This window comes from Clytia hemisphaerica, unplaced genomic scaffold, assembly GCF_902728285.1.
Source record: "Clytia hemisphaerica strain Z4C2 unplaced genomic scaffold, Clytia hemisphaerica genome assembly, whole genome shotgun sequence".
In the NCBI taxonomy this organism is placed as follows: domain Eukaryota; kingdom Metazoa; phylum Cnidaria; class Hydrozoa; order Leptothecata; family Clytiidae; genus Clytia; species Clytia hemisphaerica.
The window spans coordinates 434,409-452,169 of record NW_027103622.1 but is presented as its reverse complement, the minus strand read 5'-3'; the positions used below and the strand labels follow the sequence as shown (position 1 = coordinate 452,169).

The 17,761-nt window shown below is 34.4% G+C and overlaps 1 protein-coding gene and 1 long non-coding RNA gene across 2 annotated transcripts; both read right to left on the bottom strand.

Moving 5' to 3' along the window:
• Positions 1 to 12,015: 12,015 nt before the first annotated feature.
• LOC136802450 (uncharacterized) lies at positions 12,016 to 12,928 on the bottom strand. The gene is made up of 3 exons (XR_010846004.1): positions 12,843 to 12,928; positions 12,582 to 12,680; positions 12,016 to 12,434 (listed from the first exon to the last, which is right to left on the bottom strand). It is a non-coding gene; the product is annotated as an uncharacterized lncRNA (long non-coding RNA).
• Positions 12,929 to 13,290: 362 nt separating this feature from the next.
• LOC136802425 (uncharacterized) lies at positions 13,291 to 14,229 on the bottom strand. The gene has a single exon (XM_067059157.1). The coding sequence runs from the start codon at positions 14,227 to 14,229 to the stop codon at positions 13,291 to 13,293; it is 939 nt and encodes a 312-aa protein (XP_066915258.1).
• Between the last annotated feature and the right edge of the window lie 3,532 nt (positions 14,230 to 17,761).

The window sequence follows — 17,761 nt, the reverse complement described above, 5'->3', positions numbered from 1 at the left end:
CGTATAACTATAATTTTGGGGAAATCCCACTTGTTCGACGGTACATTTGTTAGACCAGTTGTTTGACATTTATTAGTTCGACACCCATTTGCTCGACTGCATGGTTGTTCGACACTCTCTTCTCGAACAACTATATAGATTGTCGAAAAGTAGATTGTCAATCAACTGGGTTGTCGATCATTTTGGCACCCATTTGTTCCACAACCCAAATTTTCGACATCAAATTTGACAAGAATTTGTTGAACAAGTTAGCTGTGGAAAAAAAATGGGTTGTTGAACATATGACATATATATCACCCATTTTTCTGTAAATTGTAAGTATATATGTGAACTATAAAATCAACTTCACACTTGAAGATTTATTGCTAAATTTTTTTAGAGTTTTCTTGCCCACTAATCTGGTAATTTAAAAATATGTAAATGTTTAAAGTTATAGTCTGATAGTAATGTACATTTGAGAAATTTTTGTTGCCAAACTGAGAATTCTTAATATTCTCAAAATTTCCCACTCCTTAAGCATATAAGTTTTGGAAAAAATACTAGAATCGAGTAAAACATAAGCATGGTGGGAAAAAAAATTAATCATTTTTAAATGTTTGAAATAAAATTTTTCTTGGAGAAATTTGTCAGTGCTGCTTTACCATATTTATTTCTACTCAAAACTGTGTAATTTTATCATAGGGATAGATACGGTACGTATTCAACTCAAAACAAAGGGATAACCAGGTAGATATTCACAAAAGTTTGTAGCACTTCCAGTATGTACGACATTGTGTCAGTGTCGTGCAGTAGTCCAACAACCATATATTTTTGATAAAGAACCTTTGACTGGTGAGCCCTGGAAAATTCAAAAGTCTTATAAATAATTGTTAGCTACTGTACCTGGGTTATCCCTTTGATTACCACATTCTTTGATGGTGTTAGAATATTATTACATGAAAAATATTTGTAAAATATTTAGTATATTTATGAAAATAACGAAAGATATATCTTTTTTTGAAAAAAGAAGAGGAGAAAGGAGAAACCCCAAATGAAAAGAAAATCCATTTCGGCAGAAATATAAACTTTTTTTTGACATTCCCATGCTAAAGAAGCAAAAAAGTGAAAAAAACTACATGAAAATGAAAGAACTAAAATTAGCGAATGTGATTTTTGAATTCTTCACCCTTTTTCTGATAAACATTCAAAGTTTCATCCTTTTCAGCCTATTAAGCACAAGTTAATATATATAATAAGTCAATAGCAAGACATAGTCGAACGAACTTGACAGGAGTAATGTTAATTTTTATTTTTAAACATGTTTCGATATTAATATCATCATCAGTAATTATTTAGTGTTCTAAAAATAAATAAAAATTAGGTTATTAAAAGTGCAAGTAAAATGATAAAATGAGACGAAGTATAAGGACAAAATCAAAATAATCAAACTATCAAATTAACTTTTCAACGTTTTCTGGATATTCAGGACACCTCTTAAACGTTCATTCCATAAGTACTCCCTTTCAGACAAAGAGTACTTTCCTCTAGAGTACATGTTTTCAAGGTACTGAACTGAGAAGTCAGTTTTCTCTTTACCAACACTACAAGTTTTCGAGTGTTCCAAAGTTCCAAAGTTAATATATATATATACAAGAGGGCTCATACAAAATTACAGTACTTGTAAAATTGCATCAATAGCAGATACTCTGGAATACCTAATAAACGGGATTTCTTTAAGTAAAAACCGGAACGCTTTAGCATACATAGAAAAAAAGTGGGTTCAAAGTTCACGGAAAAATGAAACATTTGGTTTGACGTCAACGATAGTTGCGTGACTTCTGGAGTCGATACCTAAACCGACTTATCTGATATTCCGATGGCGGATTGGCGGCCGCCCACGCTAAAGCTCAAAAGGGAGCGGGCCAATTTCCCATTAGACTAGAGTCTAATTCTAGCTGAACTTTGCTTTTTGATAATTTTTGATGACGCTGAGTCCAGTGAAGTAGACTAGGAGCGTTTGGCGAGGTCACCATTTTGAAAAAGAATGTTTAAAATCCAAATAACAAAAAAACTACTTGGAGTTGAAAGATATAAAGTTAAAGTTTCTTTTTTTCGCGTAATAGAAAAATTTACAATGAATAAAAACCTGAGAACAAAAGTAGCTTGTAAATAGTAAGCTTTCTAAGCCGTTCATCAGTACCCGGTATTTAAATCAAAATACGGGGAAGATATATAAGAGTTCGTGGAATATAATAAGTCGAACTGGTACTTGCAATAAAGCAAGCCTAAAAATTATGTACACGCATAAGGGGACTAAAAATACCATATAGCACAAGTTTAATTAATGGTCAACAAATAATAAAATGACTAGTTGTATTTTTTTTTATATAAATGGTTTTGAGAAGAAGTATATCAAAAATATAAAGATATCTTTATAAGTACTATAACCATTTTTTATATATTTAAAAAAAGAAAATTAATCGAAATAAATGAAATAAAGATTTATTGAGCTTGGATCAATTTATTTTTCAAATGAAGACTCAGGGGGAGTGAAGAGAGAATTTGACTTTAGTATGGCAAGCAAATTGATGCCATACAAGGGGAGCATGATACATAACTGGACAGTCAGCTTGATCAAAATGGGTTACAGCAACACTATTTTTGTCATTTCGTCGGTCTGGGTTGTCAATGTCATAAGGACGAGGATGGTGTGTGAACAAGTCAATGAAAGATTTGTTTAGAGTGCCGTTTAAGAATTTATGTACAATTTTACATGCTTCGAGTTTAAATAGACTGTTAATATTTAGTGGTTTAAAATCTTTGCTATCAGTGTCATGTTTATTATCGACTTTTTTGTTTATAAATTTAGAACATTTAGAAATAACCTTGTTTATTTGATTTAATCCAGCAGTTTTTGGACCTCCCCATGATACAATAAGCTAAATGAGACTGGATAAGTGAAAAGTATAAGGAGATAAGATTTTGTTTTGTTATAAACCTACCGATCTTATGCAACATACCTACTCCTTGCTTGATTTTGTTACTTACCAGGTTGACGTGCTCTTTCCAGTTGAACTTTTCATCAATAACTACACCAAGATACTTACAACTGCTTGTGTTTTTAAGTTTCTCACCTGAAATGAACAAATTAAAATCTTTGACTTTGTCATGCTTTCCATAAAATAATATAAAATTTGATTTCGAAACATTGAGGGTAAGTTTGTTACTTGTAAGCCAGTTGGAAATATTGCCTAGTTCTAAGTTGAGTACTGTTTCAAGTCTGGTTGGATCTTTGTCGCTAAGAAATAGACAGGTGTCATCAGCAAAAAGAATGCTAGAGAGAGTAGTATTCATAGATAGGTCATTTATGTAAATCAAAAATAACAGGGGACCTAGCACAGACCCCTGAGGAACCCCATGTGACATCTTAACTGGATCTGATTTTGTTTTATTAATCACTACTGTTTGAAAACGATTGTCAAGATAACTTTGAAACCATTTCAGGATAGGACCCCTTACTCCAAGATTCTGAAGTTTTTGAGTGAGGAGGGTGTGGTTTACAGTATCAAAAGCTTTGGCAAGGTCGAGGAAAATAGCACATCCATATTCTTTGTTTTTGGAAGCTCTATTAATGAGTCTGCTGAGATGGAGTACAGCAGAAGATGTTGACTTACCTTTTTGAAATCCATATTGATTCATGTTAAGAGAGTTGTTCTTCTCTAAAAATGTTATTAGTCTATCATGCATTATTTTCTCAAAGATTTTGTCAAAAAGTGGAAGTACTGATATGGGCCTGTAGTTTTTAATGTCTTCTCGGGGGCCACCTTTAAAGAGAGGTGTTACTTTAGCATGTTTTAGAGTGTCTGGAAAATTACCCTGTGTAATGGAAAGATTGATTAAGTGAGATAATGGTTCAGCGAGTAAGTCAGCTGATGCCTTAATTATATCAATAGGAAAATCATAAAGGTCTTTAGCTTTTTTTACATCAAATTGGTTTAATAGAGTCAAGATTTCATAACTTGAAGTTTTTTTGAAAAATATGCTTGATTGATTTGCTGGTTCAGTGTTTAGAATGGTGTTTGTATTTCTTGGCAGGTTTTTGATAAGATTCGAGGCCACTTCAGAAAAATGCTTGTTGAATTTCTGGGCAATTTCAAACGTTCCAGTGATGCTTTTGTTATTGTACTTCATTGAAATGGGAAAAGGAGAGATCTTTTTTCTTCCAAAAAAAATGTTTATGTTTTTCCAGAATTTTTTAATAATTTTGCCACAATTTATGAATTTACTTTTTAGGTGTTTGAATTTCATTCTACTTGTTTCACGTGTAATTTCTTTCTTTGCAATAAGATATTCCCTTTCTAGTTGAGGGCACTTTGTTTCCATGTATTTCCCATCAACATAATTTTTTAAATTTTATTTTTTTCAGTATAGATTCTGTCATCCAAGGTTTTTCTATTTTCTTTGCTTCTTTTTTAGTAGTAAGTCTTTGAGGGGCATGCATTTCAAATAAAAGGTTTAATCCATTGTGGAAATAATCAAAACTTTTGTTAGCGTCAGATATACTTTAATGGGATAGATTTTCGCGGGGATTAATTTTCGCGGATTTCGCGGTTTTGGGTGTCATCCGCGAAAATAAGTCCCGTTGGAAATTTGAAAAAGGCCCATCCGCGAAATATTTCTAAACAAAACTCAAAATATGTCAAATAAATACTATTTGAATGGTTACTTGCATCAAAGAGGCGCAAATAATGTGTATTTTAACAACCAATATGCATGATTTGACAGTAAAAGTCACAAAATCGAGAAAATAATGCCCCCCAATAGTGCCATCCGCGAAAATTAATCCCCACGAAATCTTAAAATTTCGCGGATGAGCTCAACCGCGAAATTTAATCCCCGCGAAAATTTATCCCATTAAAGTACTGGCGATTTTTTCATTGAAGTTTATGCTATTTAAGTCTTCTCTGAATTCTAAAATATCAAAATTGGAATAGTCGCGTTTAATTGTTTTTGTTCTAATAGGTTTGGATCTAACTGTTGGAATCATCAAAAAATTGGGAAGGTGGTCAGTGATATGAGGAATAAGGTTTCCACTAATACATTCATTTGAGATATCATTGAAGTAAATATTGTCTATGAGAGTGTGAGTTTTGCCTGTAAATCTAGTTGGCTGAGTAATGTAGGGAAGCATTAATTTGTAAGCATACTGTCTAGAAAGAGTCCAGTATTTCGGTGAGTGCTGTTGTTTAACAGGTTTACATTGAAGTCACCCATAATAATGATTTTTTTATTTTCTCTCTTGATCTTGTTGAGGATTTTAGATTCAAATGTTTCAGTAAACTCTTTAACACATCCACTGGGATGTCTATACACCACACCAGCAAGAACATGTTCCGATTCCGATAAGAACCAAGTAGTGATAATTGTATGAAAATCTATACATAGAAAACATATCTACTTTAGTACAGAATTGAACTCTTTTTGAATTTTTCATTCCTTTACTTAAGATTTTCAACCAGTTAAACTGAGATATCACCGATATAACTGGGTTTCCAACGGTGTCCAGACCGGACACCGTCAATTATAAAAGAAATTAATTTGTATTATTTTAATAATTGACGGTGTCCGGTCCGGACACTGTTGGAAATATGCCCTGACGGTGTCTGGTCCGGACACTGTTGGAAATATGCCCTTTTCCCATGAAAATTTATTTAAAAGATTTCAATTCTGTAAACAAACTATATTATATACTCTAGGACATTATAAATCTGGCAAAACACTTTCCGCAGGGCTCTATTTTTCATGTAACTTTTAGCGGTCTGCGAAAGTCAAAATAAACCCAGCGGTTGTCCATCATTTTAGTATTATCTTTGTCGATCTTGTGACCCTCCATCTTAACCAATTTATCATCTGACGTTGCAAAGATAGGGGTTCTTGCTTCCCATACAATGTCCTCAGGGTGAGTGTTTTTGGGGGCTGGTAGATGTATGGGCCATCCTTCCAGAAGGTTGAGGAAATCTGACCACGCAATGAGTTTTTCGCACCAGCGGAGGTCGTTCAAGAGGACAACTTCAGCTTTTTCTGCACCAGCCCAAGCAAAAGTCCCCGTAGCAGGTGACGAAAAGGTTTCAAAAACTTTTAGTAGCGACTTCAATAGAAAGGTTTTCCCACAATTGGAAAGCCCAGTTAGCATAACGTTGTTCCCTTTGTCCCGCCCAAACTCAATAGCCTGCAGAATTGCCGCTTTGAATTTGGCAATGTCTACTTCATTTCTTTTCAAAACTTCTACCGCGCAAAGCCTGTATTGATCATTACAAACACACTCAATGTCCCTGGCCTCTCTCAAGATCTGCATCCTACTCATTTTCTTTCTATCTGCCTTTCGCTTTGAATCTTTGACGCCCCAAGCTGTCTTGATCAATTCTTTCTTCTTCGTGGCGCTTTGTCTCATCACAAAACTCAAAAGATCACTTTTACCTTCATCATACTGAAGCCTGGCTTCCAATAATAGATCGTCCTCAGTTTTAATATTACGCCTAGTTATAATTTCGTAAACCGATACCTCATCTAACTTGACCTTTTCTCTCCTACCTCTCTTTGCTGGTGAATCTTCTCTGCTATCATCATTTTCCGCCTCACTCATTTGCCTGCTGTTATTCATTCTACTCTCTGTCGCCTTAGCTGTACGGGGCCTATTTAAAAGATATGGGTGATTGTCTGAAACTACATAGTCTTCGTCTTCCTTTTTAATGTACTCAAAGGTGTCCTCGTAGCACGTGTGAAACTCCCTGAAATGACACTTTAACCCCAGGTAGGCCTCCTCAACTCCATTTTTCTTTTCCACCCGACGAGTGCGCTGCATCAGTTTTAACGCCAGGTGATAGTGGGGTTACCGTCTTCATGCAATTCCTTACAACAAGCCCAATGATTGACAGTTTTCGGTCCGCCAAATGCGTTCACCCAAATTTCAGCGAATGACTCCCGCGTTGGCACAATCGATAAGTCCGCTTGGCTGTAGGTGATAAAAAATGTCTGTCTTCGGGATTCCTTACCACTATTACTGTTACGCTTCTTTCCTTTACCATTTTTAGTTGCCATATTATTCAATTTACTTTTTAAAACTGTAAATATAACAAAAGACATTATTTAGAACATATATTCATGTACTATAGGATATTTTTAAGCTTCATACAGATTTTATTTTATGCTCTGTCAGTATTTTTATGCCCATAGTGAATGGGATCGGGGTGGGCTTTCTCTCAGTAATAAAAAAGGTCACCACTATAGGCATAATAATTCTGATCAGATTTACACAGCTTATAGTCAATGTATATACATAGTTTCTTTATTTACTAGTTTATTTTTATTTTGATAGTATTTTAGTCACACTTTTGTCTTTATTTTACTCTTATACAGTAAGCACCACTTTTTAAAAAATTCCAAAGTCGTGGACTTCCTCCTTCAAAAACTGGCTCCCACGTTTTTTCAAGCGAAAAATTCGAATTTTTCCCGCCGCACCGAAACGAGGCTGTCACTTTCGATTTCGCGACTTCAAAATCAAAACAAACAAAATGGTAGCCAAAGTAACGTACGAAAGCATGCAGGAGCACTCAGAGAGCTCTTTGAGGTGTTTTTTGGAAAATTTTTGGTCCCCTAATGCAAAATTTCTTTCAATTTGAAAATAAAGACAATCCTGGCAAAAAGTAAATGGAATTTTACATATTCTAGGGTTTTTTCTTGTCATTTCCATCCCCTCCCCCTCCCTACAATGTTGAGTGTCGTTTTGCAGTCTGTACTGTGAAATTCAACATTGTAAAAGGGGGGGAAAGGGGGGAAAGCTTCAAATTTTAACCAGGAAAAGAAAATTCCATTACTTTTTGCCAGTATTGTAGAAAATATTCGACATGAAATTGAAAAACTGCTAAAGAAAAAAGTTCTAGTAAAAACAAACCATGAGAAAATAGAATCTATATCCCCTATATTTGTAAAACCTAAAGATGATGGGGGTAAAAGGATGATTCTGAACCTTAAAAGTTTAAATCAAAATATTGAGTTTCAACACCTCAAAATGCAAACTATTAAAGATGCTTTACTTATGATATCAAAAGGGGACTACTTGACTTCAATAGACCTCAAAGATGCATATTACAGTGTTCCCATACACAGGGATTATCAATGTTTTCTAAAATATTCATTTCAAGGAACCATCTATAAATTCACATGTTATCCCAATGGCCTTGGACCTTGTTCAAGAAATTCACCAAACTCACTGCATTCCCTATGGGCAAACTGAGGACACTGGGAATACCAATATGTGGCTTTATAGATGACTTCCTACTTGCCAAAAATAAATTTATAGATTGTATGCAATCGACACCTAAATCAGCACAAATGTTTACTAAAATATGGTTTGTAATACACTCAGAGAAGTCTCAGCTCACTCCATCTCAGAGGATTACTTATCTAGGCTTTGTAATAGACTCAACCAAAATGACTATAACTCTTACTGAAAAAAGAACCAATGCTTTAAAAAGACACCTCAATATTCTACATAGCCTGTCAGAACCTACTATTCGATATGTAGCAAAAGTCAATTTCAGCTCTACCAGCATCAAAGTATGGTGCTCTACATTATAGAAACCTTGAAAAAGAAAAGATTAAAGCTTTAAAACAAAACTGTGGTAATTTTGATGCTAAAATGACACTCTCAGACCTTAGCAAGATTTGAAATGGTGGATCCAAAACATCAACAAAATTGAAAACTGGATCCAACCACCTCCTATTCAGAAAAAACTCTTCACTGACTCCTCAGATTTTGCATGGGGTATAATTTTTTGAAAAACACAGAGTTGGAGGTTCCTGGCATTGTGAAGAACTAGGACTACATATAAATGTTAAAGAAATGATTGCTATTCTCTTTGCTCTCAAAACATTCTCTTAAAATTTAAAAGACAACCACATATGTATCTACTGTGACAATACAACTGCCATAGGCATCATAAATAAAATGGGGAGCTGCAAAAGCAACACCTGCAACAAAATATGCCAAGAAATATGGTCTATTTGCAAAACAAACAATATCTGGGTCACATGCACCTATATACCAGGTAAGGAAAATATAGAAGCTGATGAAGAATCCAGAAAAGACTATAGTGACAGCAACTGGATGATAAATGACAAAATTGTTGCTAATATTTGCAGAAAATTAAACTACCCTCCTAAAACTCACTGTTTTGCAAACAGAATAAACAACAAAACAGATAATTATATCTCATACAGGCCAGACCCAAATGCCCAACATATAAATGCATTTACTATTAACTGGTCAACCTTGAAAAACCCTTATTTCTTTCCTCCCTTCAGTTTGGTAGGGAAAGTACTACAGAAGCTCAAAACCGACCAATGCCAAAGATTGATAGTGACACCAGATTGGCCAACAAAAACTTGGTACACGACACTGACTTCAATGACGGTCTCAGAAACCATAACAATAACACCTGGACAACAAGTTCTTGTTCTTCCAGAAGACCCTCAGCGGCTACATCCTCTCTGGAGGAAACTGTAACTCAGAGCTTGCATAGTCTCAGGACTGAATACTTAAAACAAGGTATGTCTAATACTACTACAAATATTATAATGAACAGTTGGAGGGAATCAACCCAAAAACAATATGAACCTGCTCTTAAAAAATGGCTTAAGTTTTGTGGGAACTCTATAGATCCATTTAATCCAAAGATAAACGAAGGACTTGAATTTCTTTCTCAATTATACAAAGATGGGGCAAGTTTCCATGTTATTAGCAATGCTAGAAGTGCGCTCTCTATTTTTGTAAAACCCTTCGAAAATGTTACATTTGGAAGACTACCTGTAGTAAAACGATACATAAAAGGTGTATTCGAAAGCCAACCAACCTTCCCAAAATCATGTATCACCTGGGATGTAAATATTCTTTTTAACTATTTCAGATCCCTTCAAGATGTTGAAAACCTTAACCTAAAACTTTTATCCTTAAAGCTAGCGAGCTTCATCGCTATTGCATCAGGAGGACAAAGAGTTCAAACTCCTCAATATTTGGACATTAAAAACATCAACTTCTTAGCAGATAAAGTTATTATTCCCATAACATCAAAAATCAAACAGACTAGACCATCAAAACACATAGAACCTTTAGAGCTAAAAGGTTTCGCCCAAGAACCAAAACTCTGTCCAATCCTTCATTTAAAACACTATATAGCAAGAGTTGAGAAACTTAGAAATTCAGACAACCTTTTTGTTAGCTACATCAGACCAAACAAAACGGTTTCTAAAGATACTATATCTAGATGGTGCAAACAAATGATTGCCAACGCAGGCATTGACACTAATTTATATACTGCTCATTCCCCCAGATCAGCAACTACATCCAAGTGCAAAACCAGTAACATGTCGTTGACTGAAATACTGAAGAAGTCGGGTTGGTCTAACGCAAGAACATTCGCCAAGCACTACAACAAAATAATCGTCGATGACGTTAACCTCATGGAAGTCTTAACACATTAATACAAAATATTATTTAACAACACCTCAGATTGTGTTTTATATTTGTAACTTTATTAGAAACTTTATTACACCTTAGATTGTGTTATAAATATACGTGTTTAATGAGCTGAACAAAGCTCTAAAGCTTATAATCAACCTCTCACTGTTTGATATCTTTTGATTGAATGAATATTTTTGAAAAAATTTTTGACAGTGATGATGATCTAAGATTGAAGAGTCACTCCTGTGAAAATGGTAATTATACCACATTTCTACAAGAACTTGATTTTTTTCTTCTTCATTTTTCATTTTCATTTTCCTTTTTTTTTAAAATTTTTACTTGATAATATTCCACTCGCGAATATCTTTTTAACGAGCACAAAATCGCATCTTGGTTCGAATTCTATCAAAAGTTACAGCCATTTTTGTCTCCAGCTGCAAATTATTTCGAGACAGACTTTATTTCAGTTTGAACCCCTGTTGTGCGCAGAAATGTAATACTTGCGCAGAAATTTAATACCTGCGCAGAAATGTAATACCTGCGCAAAAATGTAATACTTCCTGCGCAGAAATGTAATACTTGTCTGCGCGGAAATGTAATTTGGAATTCATTATGTTTTCAAATGTCATATTCTATTCTACAAAGAAAAGTTCAAGAAAAAGACTTAAAAAATTTTCACATAAACATTTGAATTTTTCTTATAAGAATAAAATTCAATAACTTAAGTTTCAAAATTAATTGAATGTCGGTATAAAGTAAAAAAAAGTGACGATGCAAAAGATGGGCAAATTTAATTTTCTTATAAGCATTTTCTTTATAAGAAACAAATCTATAACTCTCGTTTTAGGGCGAATTGTCTGTCGGTTTATGGTTCTTACAAAGTAAACAAGTAACGATGCAAATATGGGAAATTTATTTCTCTTATAAGAATTTTTTTATAAGAAACAAATCTATAAATCTCGTTTTAGGGTGAATTGTCTGTCGGTTTATGGTTCTTACAAAGTAAACAAGTAACGACGCAAAAGATGGGCAAATTTATTTTTCTTATTCATTCTTTTTTAGTCTTAGCGGAGAAATATATACAATATGTACAATGTTAGAAATGGTTATAGTATCATATAAGAAGTACTAAAATACCAAAAATGTAAACTTAAGATTCTGTTTTAAAATCTTTAAATGACAACTTTAAGACTGTACAAAATATAAACTTTTTGGAAAAAATACAAAAAATACAAACATAATCATCTGTTTTTAAAGATACTTAATAGAAACTATAAGACTGTACATATATAAATATTGTTGCTAACTTTAAGGCCACGCAAAATTTTTAGGTCAAAAATATGAGAAAGCCTATTGTCTCTTAACACTCAACCAATCAAAGCACCTATTCTAAGCGAAACTCAGTATCAAAATCGAAATTCATATTCAAAAAACATTTTTAAATATCTAAAAATTGTAAAGGGTCGAAAAACACACAATAAGACCAAATCAATTCAAACAAAAGATATGCTAGCCAAAAGTTTTTATGTCTATTTCTTTCTTTTATTCCAATAAATGTTTTTGATAGCATACCAGCTATATTCCAATAAAACAATGTTTAGCCAGGCTGTTTTCCATCTTTTGTCGTTTATTATGGTCCTAAGCCTATCTGTTAAACCAGACAACCCGATTTTGTCAAAAATAGACTTTACTTGCACTGTTATGGTGCCATTAGAGTTTGCAGCTGGTAAGATATCTCGACTCCCAATATGAATTTGTGGTAAGTTGCGGCGGATAAAACGACGTCCATCACAAATTATCTCCCAAAGTGAGCAAACATTCCGCAATGTTTGGTATTGTGTAACAAAATGATTTGGCCACACGTTCTTTGTGCCTTTTAGTACGAAGTGTAGTACTATTTCCAAGATTTCAGGCGGCATTTCATCGAATGGGGATGCTATAAAATATAAATAATTCTATGTTAGCTTGAATTTTTCTTTGCTGATTAACAGATCGATGGTTAATTAATCAATGACACAAAAAAACAGTACGAACTTCTCGCATTTCACTACTTTTTTTAATCGCTTGAGAAACTGCTGATTACCTGAGTTTGTCATCGACGTTTTCATAAATGACAGACTAGGACTTCCAATCGAGTGTCTAAGTCTTAATGGCTTCCGTTTTGATCTTTCTGGTCGATTATCTGGAAAAGAATAGAAGTAAAAATAGTTAAGACCCCTCTTTGCTTTTCAAAATTGACAGATTCAAGAGGAGCCCTGCTGGAGTCGTACCTAAAGTTTAGCCTGTACGTATATTTTAGAATTTCAATAATGATGAATTATCAAATTGTAATGAATATTTTTACCAGCCGATGGAGAATTTGTATCTGATTTGTTAGAACCTTCAGGGGTATCATCCACGACATCTTCTTCAGTAGAATGATCACTTGGTATTAGCTCTTGAACATGCTCATTTGAAGGCTGAAATAAAGATTTCCTGCTTTAGACCACTACTTACACTTACTTCGTCATGGCCACTTTAAAAAGGCAAAGCAGGGTCTCTTAACTTGACAATGTTTTTATCTAACTCCTATAACTTTGTATTACCGGGAATGCATTAAAAAATGACTCCAAATTTTCAAATTTTTACGTGCGCTATTCGCTTCACCGAAATGACGTTATCCAAAAGGTAATCTTTACTCTACCACTCTAATATTTCAGACCAGTCAATGAAAAAATCTTACCTGTGCATCTTCAACGACAAAATCAATGTTATCTTCATCTCTTTCTATGTTATTTAATAGAACGTAGTGGTCACCGTGTAAGTGTAATTCTTCCGATTGGTTGTTCTGTCGAAGGTGAAATATTGACAAGCCCATCCGCGCCAATGGTCGAAACGACGGTTATTTGAATGTTGAATAGGTTGGCCATAGCTCTGAGTGTGAGATGGTCACCATACGTTGCATCCCTTGCCATTTCACTGATGTATTCACTCATGGGCATGCCCATAAACAATTCAAGAGGCCAGCCATCCTGGTCATTTTCATTTTCCGACAAGTATCTGACGACGTCATTTCGTAAAGTATGTGCGGAACGGTACATTCCAAATGTGGCTAAGGCACAAGCAACTGCATGAAATTGACAATTCCCACCACCTGGAGGATCATAGGTTAGGGTGTATCCTTGGTCTGTAAACGTGTCAATGCGGTTTTGTTTGGACAGCGGGATTAGATACTTTTTTCTGTGAGCTTTCTTTGATTTCCTTGCCTGATTCGATTCACAATTCAAACCTGCCAAATCTTCTACGCTGTACCACTTTCGCTCAACTTCTTCGGAGGTAGGATTCGTAAATTTAAGGTAGTAGCGATCCCCATCATTTCCTTTATTTAAAACCTGACCTAATATCACATGCCTGGTTTTATAACCTTTGCCCCCTTTCTTTGAAAAGTTAATGAAGACTTGATCACCTTTATTGTACTGAGCGCATTTATACTTTTTCCGATGGTATTTGATTGTTCTTTCATTGATTTTCTGCGTACACTCTTTTGCTTTCTTCCGTGTCTTTCTAACCTCGGTAAGGTGATCTCGAATCTGACTTCTAGAAGGGCTTTTTACCTTTTGATGCGGCACACAATCTTCTGTATCTTTCAGAAATCCACATTTAAGAAGCTCGTTTGGTTTTCTTCCATAGTAGACTTCGAAGGGTGATCGCCATCCCAGTTCTTCCCTTTTTTCGTTGTTTAAGGTTTTCATGTAATTTGTGATGTCTTTAGCCCAGTTGAGTCCTTTCTTTCCTCTCCTTATCAGGTCGTAGCTGATTTTCTTTCTTAACTCCCGATGCGTCCGCTCAACTTTACCCTGAGATTGTGGGTGATATGGTCTACTTCTGATCCTCTTAATCTTGGCATTTTGGCAAAGCTTTTTCACCTCTCCGTAAAACTCTTTACCACAATCACTCTGAAGGGTACCTGGAATAAAATACAAAGACAACATTTTATTATTGTTTCGAAGTTAGACTGGCAATTAGAACAAAAATTCAGCAAAAAAATAATATTGAAGTCAAAAAAACGTTGTAGGGGATGACTATTTTGGGCGTTGTCAATCAAAATCTATAAAGACAAATAGACCTTTAGATGCGCAAACTCTTTATCCAACAAAGATTTCAGTAAATTGCTATTTTTCAAACGAAAATATTTCAAATTCTAAGCCATTCTTCTTAGCTTTGGAAAAAAGCTTTATAGGTTATTATGATTTGGTTTGTTGGACAATCTCATCCAAATACCAACAAAATGCCTTCACACTTGATGTTTGTAAGTAAGCCAGACTAGATCGAGTTCAGTGATTAAGACTTCTTTAATATTTAAAAATTAGAGCAGAACTACTGACAGCCAAAGAGGTATCATTCCAAATAGAATGAAATTAGTCTTATAGTGTCCTACCGTCGTTTTTATCAATAGTTACCTGGTGTCCCATGAATATTAAATATTTTCTTTAGTTCTGCAGCCACTTTCTTTGAATGTTTCGAAGGCAAGGGTGCCAACCAATGAAATCTTGAAAACACATCAAGTAGAGATAGAATATATCGGTAAGTAACGCCGTCGCGAGTGACCTTTTGCTTTTTCATGTCGACCAAATCAATTTGATGAAGTTTGTGGACCTGGAAAATATGAAAGAGATAAAATTTAGTATGAAAATAGGTGGTGCAAGTGTAGAGAAGGGTTTTCAATAAAATTGATGAAGTTTTAACCAATTACCGACGATCAATATGCGTTAGATCGAGAGGTATCAATTTGTTTCTTATAAAGTTTATCTTTATCAAATTGCAACTCGTAACTCGCAACTCACAATTCGAAACTCTTAACTCGCAACTCTTAACCCGCAACAACTCGTAACTTTTTACTCGCAACGCGTAACTCTTAACTCGCTGCAAACGCAAAAAAAGGATGAGCTACATTACGGGATATCATATCAGTCTATCAGCCGGGCTAAAATTACTCACAAAAACACAAACGCGCAAAAATTCGAGCTTCGTGTCCAATCATAGCGTGAAGCAATGAATGCTATCATCGGTCGCTCTCAGACTCGCTGCGGTGGCAATTAGTCAAGTAAGGTCAGACACGCAAAATTTTAATTATCAAGAAAAAAAGTAAAAGTAATTTTTCCTACCCCTTTTGCCACGATTGGTTTCGGTGTTGCTTTGTTGGTAAATTTTACGGTGAAACTTTTTGTACTTCGGATCGTTTCCTGTTACTTTGCAAGATATTTCTTCGACTTAAACCAGCATAACCATCTAAAGCACGTGTTCTTATTTTCTTGTAGCCAGCCGACTTGCTTAGGTGAAAAGCCTTTGCGAAACATTTTTTCACATCCTTCTCTTTCAATACTACACGTCCTTCATATAGTAGTCTGCCGTTTTCGTCTAAGGTCAATTTATCTTTGTGACGCCAATATTTTATGTAGGCACTTTTTTGTTCCCGTGTCCTTTCAGTAACTGGGATATCACATCTACCTAGTCTCACGATATCACTTATAAATTGTTACTCCTCTTCTTTCATAGTACGTAAAAGCCCCGAAACAGAGACAATGATCAACAAGAAAATAGTGGCAATCATCATCGTGGAATTAACTTAAATTAATTAACCCAAAAAGCTCAGTTCAACAACACTCATAAATTAAATAAATCGGTTAAAAAGCGATAAATTCCGGTAAGTAGTTAATCCAAAACAGTCAGGTCCAGCAACAGTCAAAAATCGGTTAATGAAGCGATAAATTCCAGTAAGTAGTTAATCCAAAACAGTCAGGTCCAGCAACAGTTAAAAATCAGTTAATGAAGCGATAAATTCTGGTGAGTAGTTAATCCAAAAACACAGTCAGGTCCAGCAACAGTGAAAAATCGGTTTCAATTACAAAATAATTTTAACAAGAGATGCGATGCGAATGAAGGAAATAAATAAAATGATGAATAATCAAAATATTTTACAAACCACGTTGAAAAACTAGATAAGTGTAAAATGCAGAACGAAAAATGAAACAAAACAATTATGCTTCACAATTTTTCCGTAAATTATACAGCTTAACTCAAATTAGATGGTGTAAAAAAGAGGACAAAGTCGAAACAGAAAAATGCAGCTGTATCATTTCCAATCGATTTGCAGGTGTATATGTATCATTGAAATTATTGAAAATATTGGTCAGCGGTCAAACGATTCGATCCACACTCTCATTTTCCACTTTTTTTCAACACTCTTTGCGAAATCGAACTCGCTATCAAATCATAAATATAGAAAATCGCAATACCCAAACAAAATAGATTTAACTCGGTGACTTTAATAATTTTAAAAATAATTATTATTGTTTTCTTATCATTAACCAACCGCTGACAGGTAAAAGTTTACAGATATTATGAGATTACATATATGTGTGAAAAACAATGTTGTTATTGAAATTTAGCACAATATGTAATTACTTACAATAATTAACTTTGTTAAACATCGTGTTGTCTACAGTCATGTGTCTTTGTGGACACAAATAATTGGTCTTTTTCTAATTTTAATCCTATTATTCTCAGGTAAGTTATGACATGTCCTAAAATTACGCTAATCTTTAGATCGCATTAGCCGACAGAAAACGACCAAATAAATGACTGAACATGAAGGGTACTATGACTCAGTTTCTAACCTGATGTGTAACCTAATTGTTTTTTCGCTAATTTTCGCGAAAAACCGCAAAAACTGATAATGACGTCATAATCGATGACGTCATAAAAACTAAAAATTGAATTTCTCAAGAATGGTTTATTCAATTGTCTTCAAACTTTAACCAAAAATGTATGTCACTAAAGTCGATCATTTGAAAAAATAATGTTTTCAAAATTTTAATTACGTCAGCAAAAAATAGAATTTTTCGTTCTTTACGAATTTCCGCTGACGTCATCATCATTTCGAAAAAAATAGTTTTTAAAATGAAAGACTTTAGTGGGATACATCTTTGGCGAAAGTTTGAAGACGATTGCATTAACCATTCTTGAGATATTCAATGTTTAGTTTTTATGACGTCATTATCAGTTTTTGCGGTTTTTCGCGAAAATCAGCGAAAAAACAATTAGGTTACACATCAGGTTAGAAACTACATCATAGTACCTTTCATTTTCAGTCATTTGTTTGGTCATTTTCTGGCGACTAATGCGATCTAAAAATTATGGTAATTTTCAGTTTTGGAGACATGCCATAACTTACCCGAGTTATCAGGATTTTTTATGCTTCTTATTCTCAGGAGAGGGAATTCT

Excerpts from the sequence above, each read along its gene's own strand:
- LOC136802425 (XM_067059157.1), bottom strand. The coding sequence starts at position 14,229 with ATGAAAACCTTAAACAACGAAAAAAGGGAAGAACTGGGATGGCGATCA.